Below are 19,809 nucleotides of genomic sequence, written 5' to 3'. Positions count from 1 at the left end.
CCATGATGGTCATTGCTTTTATGGTACCCATTTTAACATGAGGAAAATGAAACTTAATGGTTATATAATTTGTTCATTTCATACCTAGAATAAACAGGTTGACTGTAGATTCCACTCAATGTACTACTGTTTATATCTAGACTTTTTAAACAATATATGTACATATAAACATTAATCATATTATTTTCTTATCCTTTCTAGTTAACATTTTTGTTGAAATATTGAGATGTCACTTTGATTTCAGCGAATATAGTATCAAATTTGTAGCGTATATAGAATTAATTAGTGCAAATGAGAGAATCTTATGCTTTTTTATACTAGTAGGTAGGTGTCCCTAAATGTACCAAGTGCCACTAAATGTACCAATCCAGGGGCCTAACTGAGTCCATTTATATGCCAGGTATATATTCATATGTATGATTTCACTTAATTTTTGCAAAATAATTTAACTTGAAAGCTAAGAAATCATAATTCACAAAGAGCCTAAAGCTGAAGTTCAAAATCCAAGTCTACTGAATACAAATATAATGGTTAATACTTTTATACCACTGCTGCCATGCAGTAGCAAAAGTATGTGCTTGTTTCTGTCATTAGTGAACCTGAAGGTCAGATAAGCCAAGTGTGGCATCCATTTGGGCCTCCGTATTTCTATTTGTATACATACACACACTGCCACCAAGCTAAAAAAACAAAAAAGACAAATAACTTTCATATCCTTGTATTAATCATGTTGAAGGATGATCTATCTGCATGCTCATCATTCTCAGTTGATTAACTATTGTTTTTCATTATCAGCAGGAAGTAAACCTGTTGATTTCCTGGAAGTCTGCATATCTGACTGCTCAAGTGATGCACCTTCCCCTCCGCATGCACACTACCCCTTTGTATAAAAGGGTAGAATTAACTCCTTGTCTTCAATACAGAATTATTTCGATAATTACGTTACTTATATATAGCTGAAATTACATAATACTCTATATCATTTGTGTTCTACACTGTTGACTCTTAAGTTTTTTTCCTTGTTTCCTACACAATTTCACAATTGTAATTTGTATAAGCCAGAGTTGAAATTACATTCAAAATATACATCCATTTTCACTTATTTCACCATTCTAGATAATGCCGCATTTAATTCCCTTGAGCATATTGCTTTCTGTTGTTTAATTGTTTCCTTAAATTCCCAGGAGCAGTTACTACGTCAAGAATATATTTGTTGTTTAATGAATAGAGATCTGCAAGATGAGAGGAGTCCTAGAGATGATTGTTCAACAGTGAGACTGTATTCAGTGCCACAAACTATATACTTAAAAATAGTTAAGATGCCCAGGTGCCAGTGGGTCACGCCTGTAATCCCAGCTACTCAGGAAGCTAAGATCTGAAGATCATAGCTCCAAGCCAGCCTTGCCAGGAAAGTCCATGAGACTCTTATATACAGTTAACCACCAGAACATCAGAAGTGGAGCTGTGGTTCAAAGTGGTAGAGCACTAGCCTTAGCAAAAGGAGCTTAGGGATAACATCCAGGCCCAGAGTTCAAGGCCTACGACGGGGGGGGGGAAAAGTTAAAAAAAATAAAAAGAATAGGACATTATACGTATGCCCTCCCCCCAAAAAAATACTCAGTATTCTGTTTGTTATATAAAAAACCATTTGCCCCTTTAGAAAGACTGACCAAATTATAATTCCATCAGTATGTTATCTCATCTCACTAATTCAATTATTGATGTTGTTGCATTTCTTAGAATTTTTCTAAACCAGAGACTCTTAGCATAGCCAGTGGTAGAGTGCTTGTCCAGCATGTGCAGCCTCCAAGTTCCATCTCAAAGCACAGTTCCCCCCACCAAATAACCACACAGTCGAAAATGATTCAAGATTGTTTAAATTTGCATTTTTTACTTCTATCAAAGATGAAATCTGAACATTTACCCTTGTGTTTTTCTCACTGTATTTCTTTTTTTTTTTTTTTTTTTTGGCCAGTCCTGGGCCTTGGACTCAGGGCCTGAGCACTGTCCCTGGCTTCTTCCCGCTCAAGGCTAGCACTCTGCCACTTGAGCCACAGCGCCCCTTCTGGCCGTTTTCTGCATATGTGGTGCTGGGGAATCGAACCTAGGGCCTTGTGTATCCGAGGCAGGCACTCTTGCCACTAGGCTATATCCCCAGCCCCTCACTGTATTTCTTTTTTTTTGTTGTTTTTTTTTTTTTTTTTTTTTTTTGGCCAGTCCTGGGGTTTGGACTCAGGGCCTGAGCACTGTCCCTGGCTTCTTTTTGCTCAAGGCTAGCACTCTGCCACTTGAGCCACAGCGCCGCTTCTGGCCGTTTTCTGTATATGTGGTGCTGGGGAATCGAACCTAGGGCCTCGTGTATCCGAGGCAGGCACTCTTGCCACTAGGCTATATCCCCAGCCCCTGTATTTCTTATGACATGAATTGCACGTTCATGCCGTTGGCCTTCCTTGATATTTACAATATTGGACATTTTCTCTAAACTTAAGAACTCTTTCTGTAGTGTAGTATTTGGAGGAAGTATTTCAAAGTATTTCTCTCCCAGTGTTTGTTGTCTTTTTTTAAAATTCAGTTTGAAGAAATAAGTAACTTTGTGATTTTATTCCTACAGGTGAACTATGGAAAAGTTTGTAATGAAAGTAGAAAAGGATTGAAATTCTCTGTCTCCTGTGGCTGCAGTTCAGAATTTGTTTTTGTACCATATGGTAGCACCATTGCTGTTTATTCAGTTTACTCGGGAGAACAGATAACTATGCTTAAGGGACATTATAAAAGTGTTGACTGCTGTGTATTTCAGTCTAACTTCCAGGTAAGAATGATCCTTAAAAGAATTCTAAGTGTTTACATAGCTAGCTTGCTGACTAGTAGTGAATAAACCAGTAGATCATGATTTCATTCTAAAGAATTGTACTTCAAATCAACATTTGAGCTAGTATTTATTTAATGGGCAGTAGTACAGCCTGCATTATACACATATACATATTTATATATGAATCAATATAAAACTTGGAATTTGGCTGGAATAAATTGGTTTTGTCTGGGTTCCCTTTAGCCATTCAGAATCTTGGATGAAATAACTTTGTTACAAATAAAGTAATATTTAGAATAAAAAATAAATACAGATGTTTAATCTCAGAATATATCTTGGTTCATATATATGAAGGTGTACTGAAATTTCTTTATTTTCAGCCAGTGGTTATAAAAGTATACCTTTTAATCAGTGCAACTGTTTTTTGTTTTGTTTTTTTTTCTTTTTTTAATGCCATTGCTCTTATTTATTTACCATCAAGGCCATTCTTTTGGTATTGCCTTTGAAACAACATTTTTTGCAAGAACAGTTGTACAAATTACCTCATCTGCTTCTTTAAATAAATTGAATGTAACTAGACACTTAGTATTTCGTCTATTATATGAGTAGGGAGTATGAAACTTATAGAAGTTAAATACTGTTAATTAAACACTGGAGGAGCACGTGAATTTGACAAAAGTATATTACATGCATAAGTGGACATGTCAGAATTAAACCTTTTGTGCAACTGATTGACACTAAGAAAAGGGGTGGAAAAGAATTAAAAAAGAGGGTGGTACTTTTACATCCATCTAGCAGAAGCTGAAAAAATTATACTAATTATTACATAAATATAAAAATCTCGTCAACATATACTCAAAATGGAAATGATAATGTTTATAAAACAAATCTTTTATAAATAACATACTAAAAAATTGATGAGCAACCAAATATTTACCTAGCCACTGAGTACTATCCTACAAAATATTAAATACAAAAATTAAATGTAATTGTACCTTAAAGAAGCCTGGCATATTTCACCTTAATCAAATGATCAGAGTTGACTCAGTTATGAGACATTACTTCTCTAATATTCCTGCAAAATTCAATCATCTGATTTTAATCATGAGGAAACAGAAGGCAAGCCAAATTTGAAGGACATCCTACTGAATAACTAGTATGTACTTCAAAACTTTGAAGGTCAGAAAAGCCAGAGATCAAGAACTGTTCCAGATTGGAAACAAAAGAAAAGACATTAGCATATGATTCATAATAGAGTATATTTCTCTTTGGACAATATCACTCCTTCCCTCGCTGGCTCCCAGTTTTTCCCTTCCATGTCCACACACAAGTTGTATAGTTAATTTTCATTGTAGTGTCTAGTCAGTGCCACTGCTGCATTTATTCACCCTTTTATGTGTGTATGTATATGTATGCCCGTCCCGGGGCTTGAACTCAGAGCCTGGGTGCTGTCCCTGAGCTTTGTTGCTGAAGGCTAACAGTCTCAATTGAGCCACAACTCTACTTTTGGCTTTTTTGGTACTTAATTGGAAATAAGAGTCTCATAGGCTTTCTTTCCCAGCCTGGCTTCAAACCACAGTCCTCATATCTCAGCCTCCTGAGTAGCTGGATTACAGCCGTGAGCCCACTGGTGCCTAGCTGACCTATTTTTATGTTCTGTTTTTTCCTTTATATTTTGAGTACCTGATTGATACCATATCTTGATGTTTAATATTTTCCAGTGTCCATATTCTCAAAAAACAATTGTAATGACTGTGTCATATTCTGTCATATGAATGTAACAGTTTTTTATTGACAGCCATTTCTGTACTCACTGGCAGTAGTTTTTATTTTTGTTGTTATACATTTTAAATGGATGATATTTTTGGATTTTCTGTGAATGTGCCATAATTGCTTAGCAAACACTATGAAAGCCGACTATATATTGAAATTCTATTGTGCAAAAAGGATATGCCAATATTATGTGTATTTTTCTGGCTCAAATGAATGTTTTCAGTAATAACCAACATAACATTCCTTCACTTTCGCTGAGGAGGGCCGCCAGAAGCGTGTCATAAGGACACAAACATGGGCTGATCATCACCTTTTATGAAGTAAACTTCATCCGGCAGTGTGCAGTCTTCACACTCTATGATAAATAGCAGCCAATTGGCAGCTATTTAGAAGCTAAAACTTTTTGTGAACTTTTACATTATTTTTGTAGAAGCTCAGGTGTTTTCCTCATTGAAGTCTTTATTATGTAGCTCAATGATTGGCAAAGAAGGATTATTGACAATATTTTTTCTTCTCTGCTCCTGACAGTTGAAATATATAGGTACTGGTATTGGTCTACCTCTAGGATATTGAATGGGTTTTGTACATTTTTCACACCACTGTTAAGCCCCAACATATCTTAATATTATTTTTAAGCACATGAATGCTTTACTACATCTTTCAAACAAATAAAAGTAAAAAGGGCATCAGCTCAGTTTCTTCAATGACTAGAAATAGAATTATCTAATTAATCCAACCTAAGAATTGTTCAAGAAGTAAGACAGCTCATTTTAGGTTACTAAGTAATAATAATCCACAGTCATGGCTTTACTTTCTGTGTTTTAGGAGCTTTACAGTGGTAGCAGAGACTGCAACATTCTTGCTTGGGTACCATCCTTATATGAACCCATTCCTGATGATGATGAGGTAAATATTGTTTCACAAATTTTATAATGATTTCTTAATCATAAGGAAAAAAGACTTAATAACTTACATGGGAGAAACATTCAAAGCATTTCTTGCTATTTTCAGATTGTCAAATTTATTTGTTATAATATATTCAGAAAAATATCAAAAGAATATAAACTTTCTCTACTTCAGTTAACACATTTTTATTTATTCATTTTCTTGTTTATTTCTGTGCATAAGTTAGAAACATGTAACTATATTTTTACATTGTCTTGTTTTAATTAACAAGGGCATTTAGTATCATGGATGGACATGTAGCTTGGTATCTGTTCTGTCATTTATATATCACAATTTAAATATCTTCTTATTTCTGTTGACTATTATAAACAACATCAAGATAAATACCTCTTCTTTTCTTTTTAAGGATAGATTCCTACAAGTGAATTTATGTCTTGAAGTTGTCATGTATGACATTTTCAAGGCTCTTTGTTCACATTGTCAGATTTTTACCAACTCACACTCCTCTTACAAACCTTAAGTGTCTGTTTTATAGGATAAAATAATATAAATATAACTGAATAAAGAACCTTAAAAATGCAGTGCATGCCAGGCATGCTTGCTTATGCCTGAAATCCTAGCTCCTTGCAAGGCAGAGATCAGGAGGATTGTGGTTTAAGGCCAAAAAAAGAAAGAAAGAAAGAAAGAAAGTTATGAGACACCCCCCCCCCCATCCCAACCAATAAAAAGCTGGGGCCTGTTGGTGTGCTTCTATTTATCCCAGCTATGGGAGAACCATTAATGGAAGAATCACAGTCCAAGCAGGCATAAAGCATAAACGTAAGATCCTACTCAAGCAAAAACTGAAGCAAAAAAGGCTGGGGATGTGACAGAAGTGATAAAGTACTTACCTAGCAATTGTGAGGCCTTGAGAATCCTAGTACCACTACAAATTCCACAATGCAGTGAGTGAGCAAAGGTGGATGATGTATGATCTGTGTGTGGCCTTTTAATTGAAAGACTATGCAAAGGTGTTATCTTTTCCAAGTACTAATCTAAGCACTGTTAATTATCCACATTTATTTTAATATCTAGGCTATAAAAAAGTTTAAAATTCAAAACATTTTTTTTTATTTTTATAATTTCTAAATTGCAAGTGCAAGTAACCCAAAGCACTGTAATCCTAAGACATAGTAAAAACAAAGCATTGTACATAGAGGTAGAAGAAACTTACTGATAAAGAAAGTTTGACATTCCAGAATCATTTTATATATATATATATATATATATATATATATATATATATATTTTTATAATTCCTTTGTGAAAGCAAGGCCATTATGGCAAAAGCTAAGTGTCATAACATTTTTACCTGGATAAAGTTGATTGCATCTAGCAGCTGTTGACAAAGTATATTTCATACCTCAGTTTGCAGCTTCTATGACCTTTACCACTTTTTGCATCTGTAGATTATTTTCTCTTGGCCCTAGTCCAGATGAATTCATATTACCTTATATTTGGGGGGTATTTCTTACATTACTTTTATTTTACAATTAGTTACTATACTGTTTCTTTTAAATATAATCTAATTGTTGTTCTTCTAACATATTTTATAACTATATTATGAACCTAAAAGTAGAAAAATAAAATCCTTGTTCTTTTGTTTCTCTCTAGACTACCACCCAATCACACTTAAATCGAGCATTTGAAGATGCCTGGAGCAGCAGTGAGGAGGAAGGATGAACACTGGCCTTTAGTACTTTCGTGTGTGTGTGTGTGTGTGTGTGTGTGTGTGTGTGTGTGTGTGTGTGTGTGTGTGTTTAAACTGTTCTGTCTTTTCCTGACAACTCTGTGTTTGGGTGATATTTCCCCACACATGTTTTAAAATGAGGTTAACAGGTTAACATTTGTATGAAATATTCTGAAAGAGACTTCTGTATAGGTTTTTGAGTCAGAATTCACTAATCCTAGTTATGCCCGGATCTCCCCCTGTTGCTAAATACAAGAACACAAGTTAGTGTCTTGACTGGGTCTTGAGCATATTGTATAACCCTATACAGACATAGACGTCTCAGAAGACTGGCAAGTAAATGTTACCAGCCCTGACTGCCTACTCCCACCCTCAAGGATCACTTACTACTGCTCTGGAAGCAGAGATGCAGGAGGATTGAGAGTTCAAAGCCAATCCAGTCTAAGTTAGAGAGTTTCTATCTCCAGGAACAAAAAGAATGGAGATATGGCTCAAGAGTGCTTGCCTCACAGATTCAATCCCATAAGAAGGAAAGAGGAGAAGGGAGAAAGGCTTTTACCAAGAATAATAGCAGCAAAAATAAGTAGTTGGAAAAGAAGCTGAGCAAAGTAGGCCAAATTATCAAATCAAGCCTGAGGCCAATTCGACCTATATAAAGAGACCCTGTTTTGAAAAGCAGAGAGCCAGATAACCATCATTAACATTGTGATGACTTCTCCATGAATCTCTTTATGGCACATAATTTCCTATAGCAGGATGTTTAGGCATGCTAGTTTTTACAACCAATTCCTCACATTAGTACCCCAGTCCCCATTCTTTACCCCTCTTGCCACAGTCCAGGTTATTAAATAGTATGTATTGTTTAATTTTTCAACCCTATGCAAACCTGTGTACACATATTTGGGGATGAATTTGTTTTATAAAAATAGTATATACACAGTTCTGTCTTGATCTTTTTTCAGATACAGCTCTGAAATCCTTTTGTGTCATCTATTACAATGAACTCATTCTTTTGGTTAACTGCTCATTGAAAAATAATTTTTCAACCATCCTAGTGACTAGGGCCACATGTACAGTATAAATTGTAAAATGTGCTATATTTAGGTGGTGCTTTTGGTACAACTAAGTTATTGAATATCATCGATATCATCATTTTTTGTCTTCTAGAGTTACTTTTTTTCATAGACCAAGTATAAGATTCTTACTTGACATGTTGTCCTTTTCATTCTTTAATCAATATTGTTTCCACTTTTTTGTAATTCTGCTACTTACAGATGAGAATTCCCAAGCCATTTTTCCCTTTTAAGAAACTCATCCTTTATAAAGCTGGGGCTTTTAAACTTTGGAGGCTTTTTCTTCATTTATAATGGCTCGGGTCTATCATAATATCTAATTTTATCTCTCTCTATGCTCTCTCCCTCTCCCTCTCTCTCTCTCTCTCTTTCTCTTTCACACACGCGTGCGCGCGCACGCACGCACGCACACACACTTGGATTTGTGAGCTCTTTTTATATGAAGCCTCTCATATTTTCTTGGCTTAGTGACATTTTGTTCTAGTTTGTATAATTATTATTTGTCCTTGTGGTTGTTGTCATGGTTGTTTTTTCCTCCTCTTTTTTCTCAGGCCTCTTCTTTTCTTCCTGTTCTTCCACCTCTTCCCTAATAATTGTACATAAAGACTTTTTTGATCTCTCATCTTTTCTGCTTGCCTTTTCATTATTATTCTTAGAATAGTGCCAGATATGTATTAGGTGGTCAATAAGTACTTACTGTTTCTTTTCTCTTTAATTTTTGTTTTACTTTTTTCCCTTCACCCTAAATCTTTGTTGGGAGCTAGGAAGACAAAGAGAGGTTAAACACATGGGAGGAATATATCATGGAAATGTGGGAGTTCTTTATAAGCTCCCCCTTGAAACTTTAACTGGCTTATTCAGTTGATATTTGTGTATCTTATTCATAGTGGATATCAAAAAGAATCTGTAATGAACTCAACTAAATCTCTCCAGTGTTTCATTTTACATATCTTCCTCCACTCTGTCTTAGCTAACAGTCATGCAGTTTGCTTGTATGCAGCCATAGTGTTCAACGAACACTTCTGCTAGTTGCTTACTTTGTTGTTCATCTTGTCGTGAAGTTATCCATGATATATTGATAAAATGTCTCATTTTTAAATGTACAGAAATAATAAATGCATATCTTTTATTGACATAGCACTATATCATTGTTAACCAGCAACCCTAAAAGTAGCATCAGGGAAAAGCTTGCTTTCCAGCTTTTATTTTTCAGTTGAGCCTAGTGCTGGTAGCTCATGCCTGTAATCCTAGCTATTCAAGAGACTGAGATCTGAGGTTCGTGGTTTGAAGCCAGCCTGGGCAGAAAAGTCCCTGTGAGATTGTTATATCCAAATAACCACTCAAAAATTGGATGTGGCACTCTGGTTCAAAGTGATAGAGTGCTAACCTTGAACAAAAGAATGCAGGGACAGCGCCCAGGCTCTGAGTTCAAGCCCCACAGCTGATATATATTTGATTACTCACTGTAATTGAGAAAAAAATTTCCTGCAGATGAAGCATTCCTTTTATATAGTTTAGACTAAAGAGTTCTGTTTTTAAAAAAGTCTTTGGAGAAAGTTCTGTATCCAAACCCTTAAATTATACCAATTTTAATATGAAAATCACTGCAAAAATATGGCTCTTCAGTGAGAGACCCATAGGTGTGTAGAACCCACTGTTAGTGGAACACCAAAAACAGTAATGTAAGAAATACTCCCAAATTTAAAGTAATATGAATTCACTTGGACTAGGGATGAAAGAAAATAATCCACGGGTGCAAGAAGTCATGGCAGTTGCAGACTGAGATAAAACATATATTTTGTCAATAGCTGCTAGATGGAATCAACTATACACATTCCTGTTATTTACAATCTGAATGAGGCAATGACAAGAAAACCCTGTATCAGAAGCACAAGGCCTTGAGTTCAAACCCCCATACCATCAAAAAGTATCTATACATATTTAATTACTGTTCATATTTTAGTACTTGTTTACTAATGTAAAATGATGTAACTACTGAAGATTAGAAAAACCAAGTACATTTCTGTATTTAACTCAGTTGTCTTCAGTATTTTTCTATGGTCATTCTTTTCAGTATCACTAAAGTGGTAAACCAACGATCAGTTAAAGATTGCTAGAAATGGAATGGCAAACGCCTGGCACACTGGAGAATTTACCTTCCATAGAGTAGAGCATAGAAAGCTAGTTACAGAAAGAACATTATCTTATTGCCTTGTACTCTAATGAAGGTTCTAAATGTCTAAAGGGTAAGTCTAGTGCTTGGCATTTAATTCTGAAAAGTACTGGGCTCAGGATCATAACTAACAAAGATTTTTCAACGTTGCAAAGAATATGTGAAATCCTGTGCTGCCTAGAAACACCATCGAACTTCCTGGGTACCCACAGTTATTACAACAAATTTACCTATCTTTCTGGGATGTACAGTTCTTTTGCCGCCTTCGGATTTGTTTCTGTTTTCTTGTTTTTATTTGAGAATTCAAAAATGAGGCAAAGCAGAAATTAAAGCCCTATTATTAATAATCTTAAGTGTAAGAAGCCATAAATGAGAGCACGGTATCCTCTTGACTTCTCATGAAGATACTAGTAGATTTTGTACTAATGGGTGAATATAGCTGCCCTACTACATGCTCTTCTGAAAAGACATGGAAAGGAATGGTGTCACACTCCTAATCTGGTTTATCGTCCCATTATGCCAATGTGTGAGATAGAGTTCTTGGAGCTTCTCCTCATGCCTTATCTTTGCTAGTGGTTATCTCATAATGTTTTCAGATTTTCTAGCAGATAGCCCTAGGTCTAGCCAGTTACTTGACTTTAGTGGTCTACTTGTAAAGACAAGAAATGACTGGCACATGTGATTTCCATAAGTTGCTTCTCTTTTGTTCAAATTTATCCTTGGTGGAAATGGTAGCAACAGCCCTAAACTATGATCTGTTGACACTTTAGACAAACTTCAGCAGAAACAGAAGAGCTGTAGCTGTGGCTCAGTCGCTTAACTCTTCCAGCTTCTTTCCCACTACATAGTAGCTTCATCCACTGTCATATGATCTGCATGTTTTCTAGGTAATGAATATTCCAAGTTGAACTGAGGTAAGAAAATAACATGCTCTTGGAAATTGAGTTAGTTATTTTTGTTATATTGTTGTAATGTTCTCTTTTTTTTTGTTTTGTTTTTTTTTGTTTTTTTTTTTTGGCCAGTCCTGGGCCTTGGACTCAGGGCCTGAGCACTGTCCCTGGCTTCTTCCCGCTCAAGGCTAGCACTCTGCCACTTGAGCCACAGCGCCGCTTCTGGCCGTTTTTTCTGTATATGTGGTGCTGGGGAATCGAACCTAGGGCCTCGTGTATCCGAGGCAGGCACTCTTGCCACTAGGCTATATCCCCAGCCCCTGTAATGTTCTCTTATGTATATATTATATGTAAAGTCTTAGAATTTCAGTACACACCATGGAAAAAGGTTTAAAGAAATAATGGACATTGAAAAATGGTAACATTATTTTGAACTTGTTGCTGTAGGTGTGGCTCACCAGCAAAAAACACCTGCCAAGCAAAGTTCTGAATTTAAACTGTAGTACTGCTTTCCATAAATAATAGTTTCATAAGAACTTAATAGCTGGCATGGAGTTGCATGGAGTCTGAAGGAAGATTGTCATTACAAGAACAACCTCTAATATATGAGTGAAACCTCTAAAAAAAGAAAAGTGAAGGGAGGGAAAGAAGAAAAACAAGGAAGAAAACAATATAGGAGGGGAGAAGGGAATGAGGTGGAAGTAAACAAGGGATTGGAAATGTAAAGACCTGAGATTTCATCTTGTTTTACTTTCTAGTAACCATGTGCATTTGAATTCTTTTCCATCCTTTTTTTCATTAGGTCAAAAAGGAGGGAGGGGGTGTTCAGAACTGAAAGGAATATGTGTATTTAATGAGTAAACCACTATTACCAAGCCCTTGGTTGTATAACAACTCTACACATAGTTTTGAAATTATAATGTTTGTAGTTGATGATTACTTACATTATATCCTGTGTATGAAATTCTGAGTGGTATTTAATTATTACTCTAGGTAAGTATTTCATTGATTTATAGTCTTCTCACAAAATTGCAAAGTTGCTGTTGGCAAATACCCAATATAAAACCTCACTCTACTGGGTTCTGGGCTTATTAATGGTATCCTATAGTATAACCAGACTACGTATATTATACCCAGACTTACCATATGAGTCTCAATAGCAGAGGGTGAAAAAAGTTAAGAAAACTTGAGTTCAGATTCCTTCCTAGTGTCTGACCATCTTCTAGCACATTCCATTGCAGTTCATAAGCCAACATTTTGGGCTTTCTTTCATTTTTCCCTACTATGGAAAAATGGCAAATATTTCTGGGAACTTTACACATATCATGCCACTTATCTTTATACGTACAAAGAATATAGGAAAAGTAGGATGAGTCACAATCTCAAATGTTCCCAAATTATAGAAAAATGTGGTAAATAAATGGAGGAATAGGATTAACAAAAATCCTATAAGAATTCATTCTTAGCTAAAACAAAAAAGGCTAACCTAAGTTTGTTCCTTTTACTTTTTTTTTTAAATAAAAATAACTTAAATAACTTTAGATTTAGCTATAGTTTGGATCTTGGCTCTCTCCTCCCGGCCCAAGTGTGTTCTCTGAGTTATGCAAGCTGACTTAATAGATTTACATTTTGTAAGGCAAGTGTAGAGTTACTGTGATTTATAAGAACACTCCTGCAGTCCTGATTTTAAGCACTTTACTCAACACTCAAAAATAGTTTTGTAATGTTGCTGACACAATGTTCAAGAATTATTCAAACACTTAAAACCTTTTGGATATTACAAATGAATGTCAATAGCTAATTGCAACAATGTTTGTGGTTTACATCTGCTCTAATTCACTGGGGAAAAATAATTTAAAATTTTCATGCAAGTTCTTTGAACTCTCCCAGCCTATCTTTAACATGCTAGACAATATACATGATGAAATTCCTACGTGCAAATATTAGTTTGTTCAGAACACAATTTTTTTTTTTTTTTTTTTTTTGGCCAGTCCTGGGCCTTGGACTCAGGGCCTGAGCACTGTCCCTGGCTTCTTCCCGCTCAAGGCTAGCACTCCGCCACTTGAGCCACAGCGCCGCTTCTGGCCGTTTTCTGTATATGTGGTGCTGGGGAATCGAACCTAGGGCCTCGTGTATCCGAGGCAGGCACTCTTGCCACTAGGCTATATCCCCAGCCCCAGAACACAATTTTGACTGCAGTCTACATATTAACCTTTTTTGTAAGCCCTCCAAAATAGCAAAAACAGCTAATGCCAACTTAATGAACAATCATAATGGACTGAAATTGTAGATTATTTTTCATGTAAATATAACAGGAGATAATATACTAAGGAATTTTCTTGATATAAAAACATTTTGCCAGTATTTGGTTTCATAATAACTTCATAGAGAATGCTTATCTAGTACACTAGTCATTAATGGATGTATTATTAATCATGGAAGGACTAGATTGTACTTCCATGATGACATCTCTTTTTATCAAAGCACATGATTGTGCTGGTCTTTCTCATAGTCCTTGTCTCTCCCACCAGTCCTACAGATAACTACCATGAAACTGCATACCCAAACCTTATTTTCTCATTTGTAATGAAGAGAGTAAAAGTGATGGTTCATGATGGTAAATGTCAGTTTCCAGTCAATTTGGGAGAGACATCAATTAGATAAGAGAGAAAAGGTGGGTTTCATGGTACACATGAGAATGCCTGCCATTATTCATGATGGTTGTTTTGCATTCGATTAGAATTACCAAAGTAAGATGGCTTAGATAACAACTGAACAAATTCTTTTAGTGAAGTCCCAGAGAGAAATCTGCAGCTGGTATGCTTGGTTCCAATATCATCAGAAACCTATGTTCTTCCTACCCTACTGCTTTTGCTGTTGGGATTTTCTCTCTTGTGATGATGGTGGAAGCTAGCCATTTTATCCACATTCTGTTCAGAAAAACTGAGGTGTACCTCCACCCACATTTTAGGTCACTTACTTGAAGTCTCATGTATTGTTCTCATTGGCATCCTGCTGTCCAGAACGGGTTACATATAACTGGAAAAGAAGCCAAGTCTTTATTACAGGTGCCGTGCACTCAGCCAAAACCTGACAAGATCTATTGGGGGGGCAGGGGTAGAGCAAAGATGAACGATGAGGGGAAGGACAGAAAGGAAGGGAAAGTGAAAAGCAAAAAGGAAGAACAGAGAAGGAAGGAAGAGGAAAAGAAAAAGCAAAGGAGATGCCAGGTGACAACTAAAAATCTAATATGTATGTGACTACCAGGCTTCAACTGCCTTAGACCATAAGCCTACTGTGGCATAAATGCTAAGTAATAAAGAGAAACCTGCATTTTTATATCAAACACTTAGGTTTTGACAAGCAATGGAAATGATTTTCATAGCCTAGACAATACTTAAAACTCCTTAAATCCTGAGATTAGCAAGATCCTTCCTAGGGAAAGTTTTTCCAGTTAAAACCAACCAATTGATCCATTCTTTCAACATAAATTGAGTGCTATCAAACCAAACACCAGATCCTTGCCTATGCTGAAACACTTCCATTGATTGGATGCTAAGTAATGTAATTAAAAAAGGGTGCCATTTCTTCAAAGATAAGTAGATAGTCTTAGATTGAAATGTAATAAAAAGACAAATATATAAAATAAAATATATTGCTGAAGTGCAACAGAGAAGGAGAAAAGTAGAGAAGGGATGAGAAGGGAGAGGCATTAAAATTTTTAAATGGAGCAACTAGGAAAGGCATCAGGCAAATTTTGAGTAATGTCTTGAAGGATCTGAGGGACTTAGGTGGGTAGCTGGGGAAATAATATTTCAGATCAAGGAAATAAGTACAAAGCTCCTGCGACAGGAGTAGTGGTATGTGCCAAGAGTAGCAAAGAGAGAAAGACAATTTGGGAGTATATTGGTAAGAGATGACTTAAGGTCAAGAAAGATCTACAATGGTTCATTCTAGTAATCCTAGCTCTTGGAAGTCTGAGATTGGGAGGGTTGCAGTGCCAAGGCAGAAGAATCTGTGAGGCTTTTTCTTCATGGAAAGAAAGTACATGGGATTGTAAGAGCCTGTTTCCCAGTGATGACCACATTCTTTCTTTAGGAGCTTCAACCAAGGCATTGAAGGATGAGGCAGTAAGTAATATTTAAAAAAACAATTTAGAGAAAAGGAACAGTACAATGTGCTCAGCTTTTTAGTAGTGTATTCAGAAGACCTCTTTGAACAAAAATTGGGAGCAAGAGAGCATGCATGCTGAGAAGACCTAGGAGGGATCACTCCAGGTACAGGAAACAGTACAAAAGACCATGCCTGCTGTGGTCAGGGAATAGCATGGAAATTTGTGTAGCCAGAGGAAGCAGGGAGAGAGAATAGGAGGAGATAAGGACAAGAATGATGGGAAGAGCGGCTGGGGACGTGGCCTAGTGGCAAGAGCGCTTGCCTCGTATACTTGAAGCCCTGGGTTCGATTCCCCAGCACCACATATACAGAAAATGGCCAGAAGTGGCGCTGTGACTCAAGTGGCAGAGTGCTAGCCTTGAGCAAGAAGAAGCCAGGGACAGTGCTCAGGCCCTGAGTCCAAGGCCCAGGACTGGCAAAAAAAAAAAAAAAAAAAAAAAAGAATGATGGGAAGAGATGGCAGGTCATAAAGGGCTTGCAGCCTATGGGATTCTCTGAAACAAATGGAAAGTATGGAGAACTTTCAGTAGAATTATGTGAGATCTCCCTGGTCACTGTTTTGATATGGATTCTAGGGATGGGGTGGAGGGCAAAAACAGAAGCAGAGAGCTAGGTAAATGACTGTAAGGTCAGGAAAACTAGTCCTTGCAGGAGGGAATCCAAAGAAGTTGTCAGGGACTGAGGATATGGCCTAGTGGCAAGAGTGCTTGCCTCATATACATGAAGCCCTGGGTTCAATTCCCCAGCCCCACATAAATAGAAAAATGGCCAGAAGTGGCACTGTGGCTCAAGTGGCAGAGTGCTAGCCTTGAGCAAAAAGAAGACTGGGACAGTGCTCAGGCCCTGAGTCCATGCCCCAGGACTGGCAAAAAAAAAACACAAAAAAACAAAAAAACCAAAGAAGTTGTCAGGTCTTACATAGCACATGCCAAAAAGAGACCAAAAAGGGGCTTTCCAAATTACGTTTTCTGAATTTGGCAGGGTGAGATTTTTAAATCCTTTACTGGATGTATCATCTTAGTACATCAACCAAGGCCGGCTCCCTGTTGTAACAAATGAAAGAAATCATTCAGAAACTTAATATATTACAAATTGGTTATAATTCATAGAGGGTCCTCTAAATTCTAACATGAGAACTCAGATTCCCTTTCATCTGTGATTCCACCACATTCAGCATAGAAGTTTTCCATGACTGACGCAGGAGTAAGACCTTAAAGGATTTCACTTGGTAAATAAGCATGAGACAGATGGAAGTGTCAAGCAAAAAATGTGCTCAAATTCCATTGGCCAGAACTTACATGACCACATGGATGCTACAAGGAAGCCTGGGAAATGGAGCCTTCCATGTAGCCATCTCATGAATTGTTAGCTATAATCTATAGTTATGACTTGGACATTTTTCTCCCTATGCCTGTCACCAAAACATTCCAAGTCCCTTTCTTCAGTGCACCAAGCTAATTCTTATACAAATTGTAAAGAACTGATTTGTGTGCCCATCATTTCCATTTACCTTCTGTAACTCTCCTCTTAAGTCTTCTGAAAAAAAAATAATAATTTTTTCATCCTGGCCAACAAGAAAATGAGCTGAAACAAATGAGCTGTAACAAATAATGTGATAACATAACACATACTAAAAAAAATCTAGAAAAATGAGAGCACAAATCTTTAGGCTTTCATAATTTCTTACTGCAATTCTGTTTAAATTGTATCATTAAAGTATAGCTTTTTGTAGTGGTATGTTATTTAGTTTTTTTATAAGACAAATTATGACAGTTCTATTGGTAAAACACTTTATAATAAAATGTAGATGAATGTATTTGTTAGATTTGTTCCTCCCAGAATTTTGTGACACTAGGATCAATCCATGGAATAATCTTTTTATATAATATAGTTAAGTTGCTCAGGAAACATTTTTATTACATTTGAAAGTCAAATTGATCAAAGTTAATTTCATGATCATAGTAAGTGGTAGTCATTCACAGTTGTAAACTTTTATTAGCATTTTCAAATACCACTTGTGGTTTGTATGAAGATAATTACAGTAGTGATTGCTATAAATTTAAGGAATGTTCTTGCCCCATATCTCACTTCTAACCTGTCTTGGAGATGGAGAGATTAGCAGAAGTATTACAAAAAAAAAATGGAGATGGCGAGATGAACAAAAGTATTACAAAAAAGAAGGCAATTTGTCTGAAACTCAGTTTGCAATTCCAGTGCCCTCCTCTTAAAAAAAAAAAAAAAAGAAGAAGAAGCATTTTAGCCTGGCACAGTATAGAAACTTCAAAGTAATTTAACCAAACATGTGAAAGGTGGGTTGTCATTTAATGTACCTATCACATTGCAATTACATTCTTCCTTTGATGATGCTACAGCTATCATTAGACGTATGTAATATACATGGGAAGATATCAAATCATTTAAGTAACAAGGTCACAGAAGTATACCCACACTTTCCTACATTCCTTTTCACTATCTATACACATATTTAGCATCCATGGTATGTAGCATACTATTCTAGTCACTAAGGAAGCAAAGAGAGGTTAGACAAAAATCTCTGCCCTTAAGAGCTTATAATATAGTTTGTAAGTAGTGATAAATATCATAAGATATAGATAATATGTAAGATGTTAAAAGTTCTTACCAGAATCACATAGAGTATGTGTTAAATTGCAGACTGCTTGGGCTGCTTTCCAGAACTACTAAATAGGCATCTTGGGGAAATATATCCAGTAGCCTAGAGTTTTTTGTTTGTTTTTGTTTTGTTTTGTCTTGAAATAGGATCTCACTGTGTAGCCTGAGCTAGTTGCAAACTCTTGCTTCAACCTCCTGAGTGCTGGGATACAGTTGTATGACACTAAGCCGAGCTCCAGGAATTGCATTTTAACAACATCCCAATGATTCAGACTATCAGTAAAATCTGCGAGTCACTAGTAAAAGTAAATCTACTAGAGACTAATGTAGAATAAGAAGTTGATAGTATTCAGGCTTCTCTCAAAGGATGAAAAATATTGAAAAGAAATTACATATTTTTATTCAAAGAAAAATCAGGTCAACAAATTACTGAAAAGTGTTTGATAAAAATGAAAGATATGCAGGTCAGTACATAAAGATGATATTCTTGTTTTTACAATTAGAAAGTATGCTTTAAAATACGCACAGGTCTCTGACAAACCAATTGCAATAGCAAAAATAACTTGAAGATTCCTAGGAATAAGTCTAATAAAATATGAAAGACCGATATAGAGACTATTAAATATTTATTAAAATACAAAAGATGTACATAAATGGGGAAGTAATATGTTCACTGCTAGGTCACCTCAATATTGTAAAGAGATTATAACATTAAGGCACTGAAAATAAAGGAAGTTCCTGTCAAAACATACATAGGAGGGTAAAAGAGAAAGAAAACCAAGGGAAGGAAAATTGACAATGGAGTAGAATCAAAAGCCTAGATTCAGGATTGCATTTGGTGTGGATAGCATATGCATTAACATGCAGTATGTTAGCAACTTATATCACAACCAATGACTGTTTCCCTAATTTCCTTAGTAGATACATTAAAGTATCTCAGAAATTGATAGAAAAAAGTTACAACTTCATAGAAAAAGAGAAGATAGAAATGATCTACTGAGATGGAAATACAAATGACTTTTAAATACAAGACAAATATTCCAGACTTACTCATTTTAAAGTAAATGCAAATGGGAGCTACCACAACTTTCTGTTTCTTATTTCCTAAACTGACAAATGTCCAAGTTACAACTTCATAGAAAAAGAGAAGATAGAAATGATCTACTGAGATGGAAATACAAATGACTTTTAAATACGAGACAGATATTCCAGACTTACTCATTTTAAAGTAAATGCAAATGGGAGCTACCACAACTTTCTGTTTCTTATTTCCTAAACTGACAAATGTCCAAGCATTTGACAACACACTTTGATAAGGCTACAAGCGCATACAGTGAGAAGACAAGTCTTTTGCAACCCTAGGGAAAGACACTGACCTGGAACGTCCAGCATCTCAAACAATAAAAAAGTAAACATCTTGCTTAAGCCACCTACTTAATGATGGTAGTTGGTCATAGCGACTGAGCAAAGTCAAGGTCAAGTCAAGGTCATCGTCTCAGCAATAGAAACTAACTCTGGCCAATTTGAATACAGAAAAAAACTAACGGTGAGGTTATATATCCTCAAAGGCTAGACAATAGCCTTAGAGTAATTGTAACCAAGTCTTTGTTAGCTAGGCCTGGTGGGCACATCTGTAATCCTAGCTACTCTGA

The 19,809-nt window shown here is 36.1% G+C and overlaps 1 protein-coding gene across 3 annotated transcripts in view; it reads left to right on the top strand.

The window, feature by feature from the left end:
- Ercc8 (ERCC excision repair 8, CSA ubiquitin ligase complex subunit) overlaps positions 1–8,718 on the top strand; it is a 38,725-nt gene extending 30,007 nt beyond the window's left edge. Inside the window, exons 7-9 of one of the 3 annotated variants that reach the window (XM_048368570.1) lie at positions 2,612–2,809; positions 5,408–5,488; positions 7,142–8,718. In XM_048368570.1, the coding sequence (XP_048224527.1) occupies positions 2,612–2,809; positions 5,408–5,488; positions 7,142–7,210 (348 nt within the window). In that variant the 3' untranslated portion in view covers positions 7,211–8,718. The remainder of the gene's footprint in view (positions 1–2,611; positions 2,810–5,407; positions 5,489–7,141) is intronic. The other 2 variants (XM_048368569.1, XM_048368568.1) reach the window with 2 other exon arrangements.
- Positions 8,719–19,809: the final 11,091 nt, after the last annotated feature.

This window comes from Perognathus longimembris, chromosome 19 (genome assembly GCF_023159225.1).
Source record: "Perognathus longimembris pacificus isolate PPM17 chromosome 19, ASM2315922v1, whole genome shotgun sequence".
Classification (NCBI taxonomy): Eukaryota; Metazoa; Chordata; class Mammalia; order Rodentia; family Heteromyidae; genus Perognathus; species Perognathus longimembris.
Note: the sequence above shows the minus strand (reverse complement) of the source record. Positions and strands in the feature narration are given on the sequence as shown.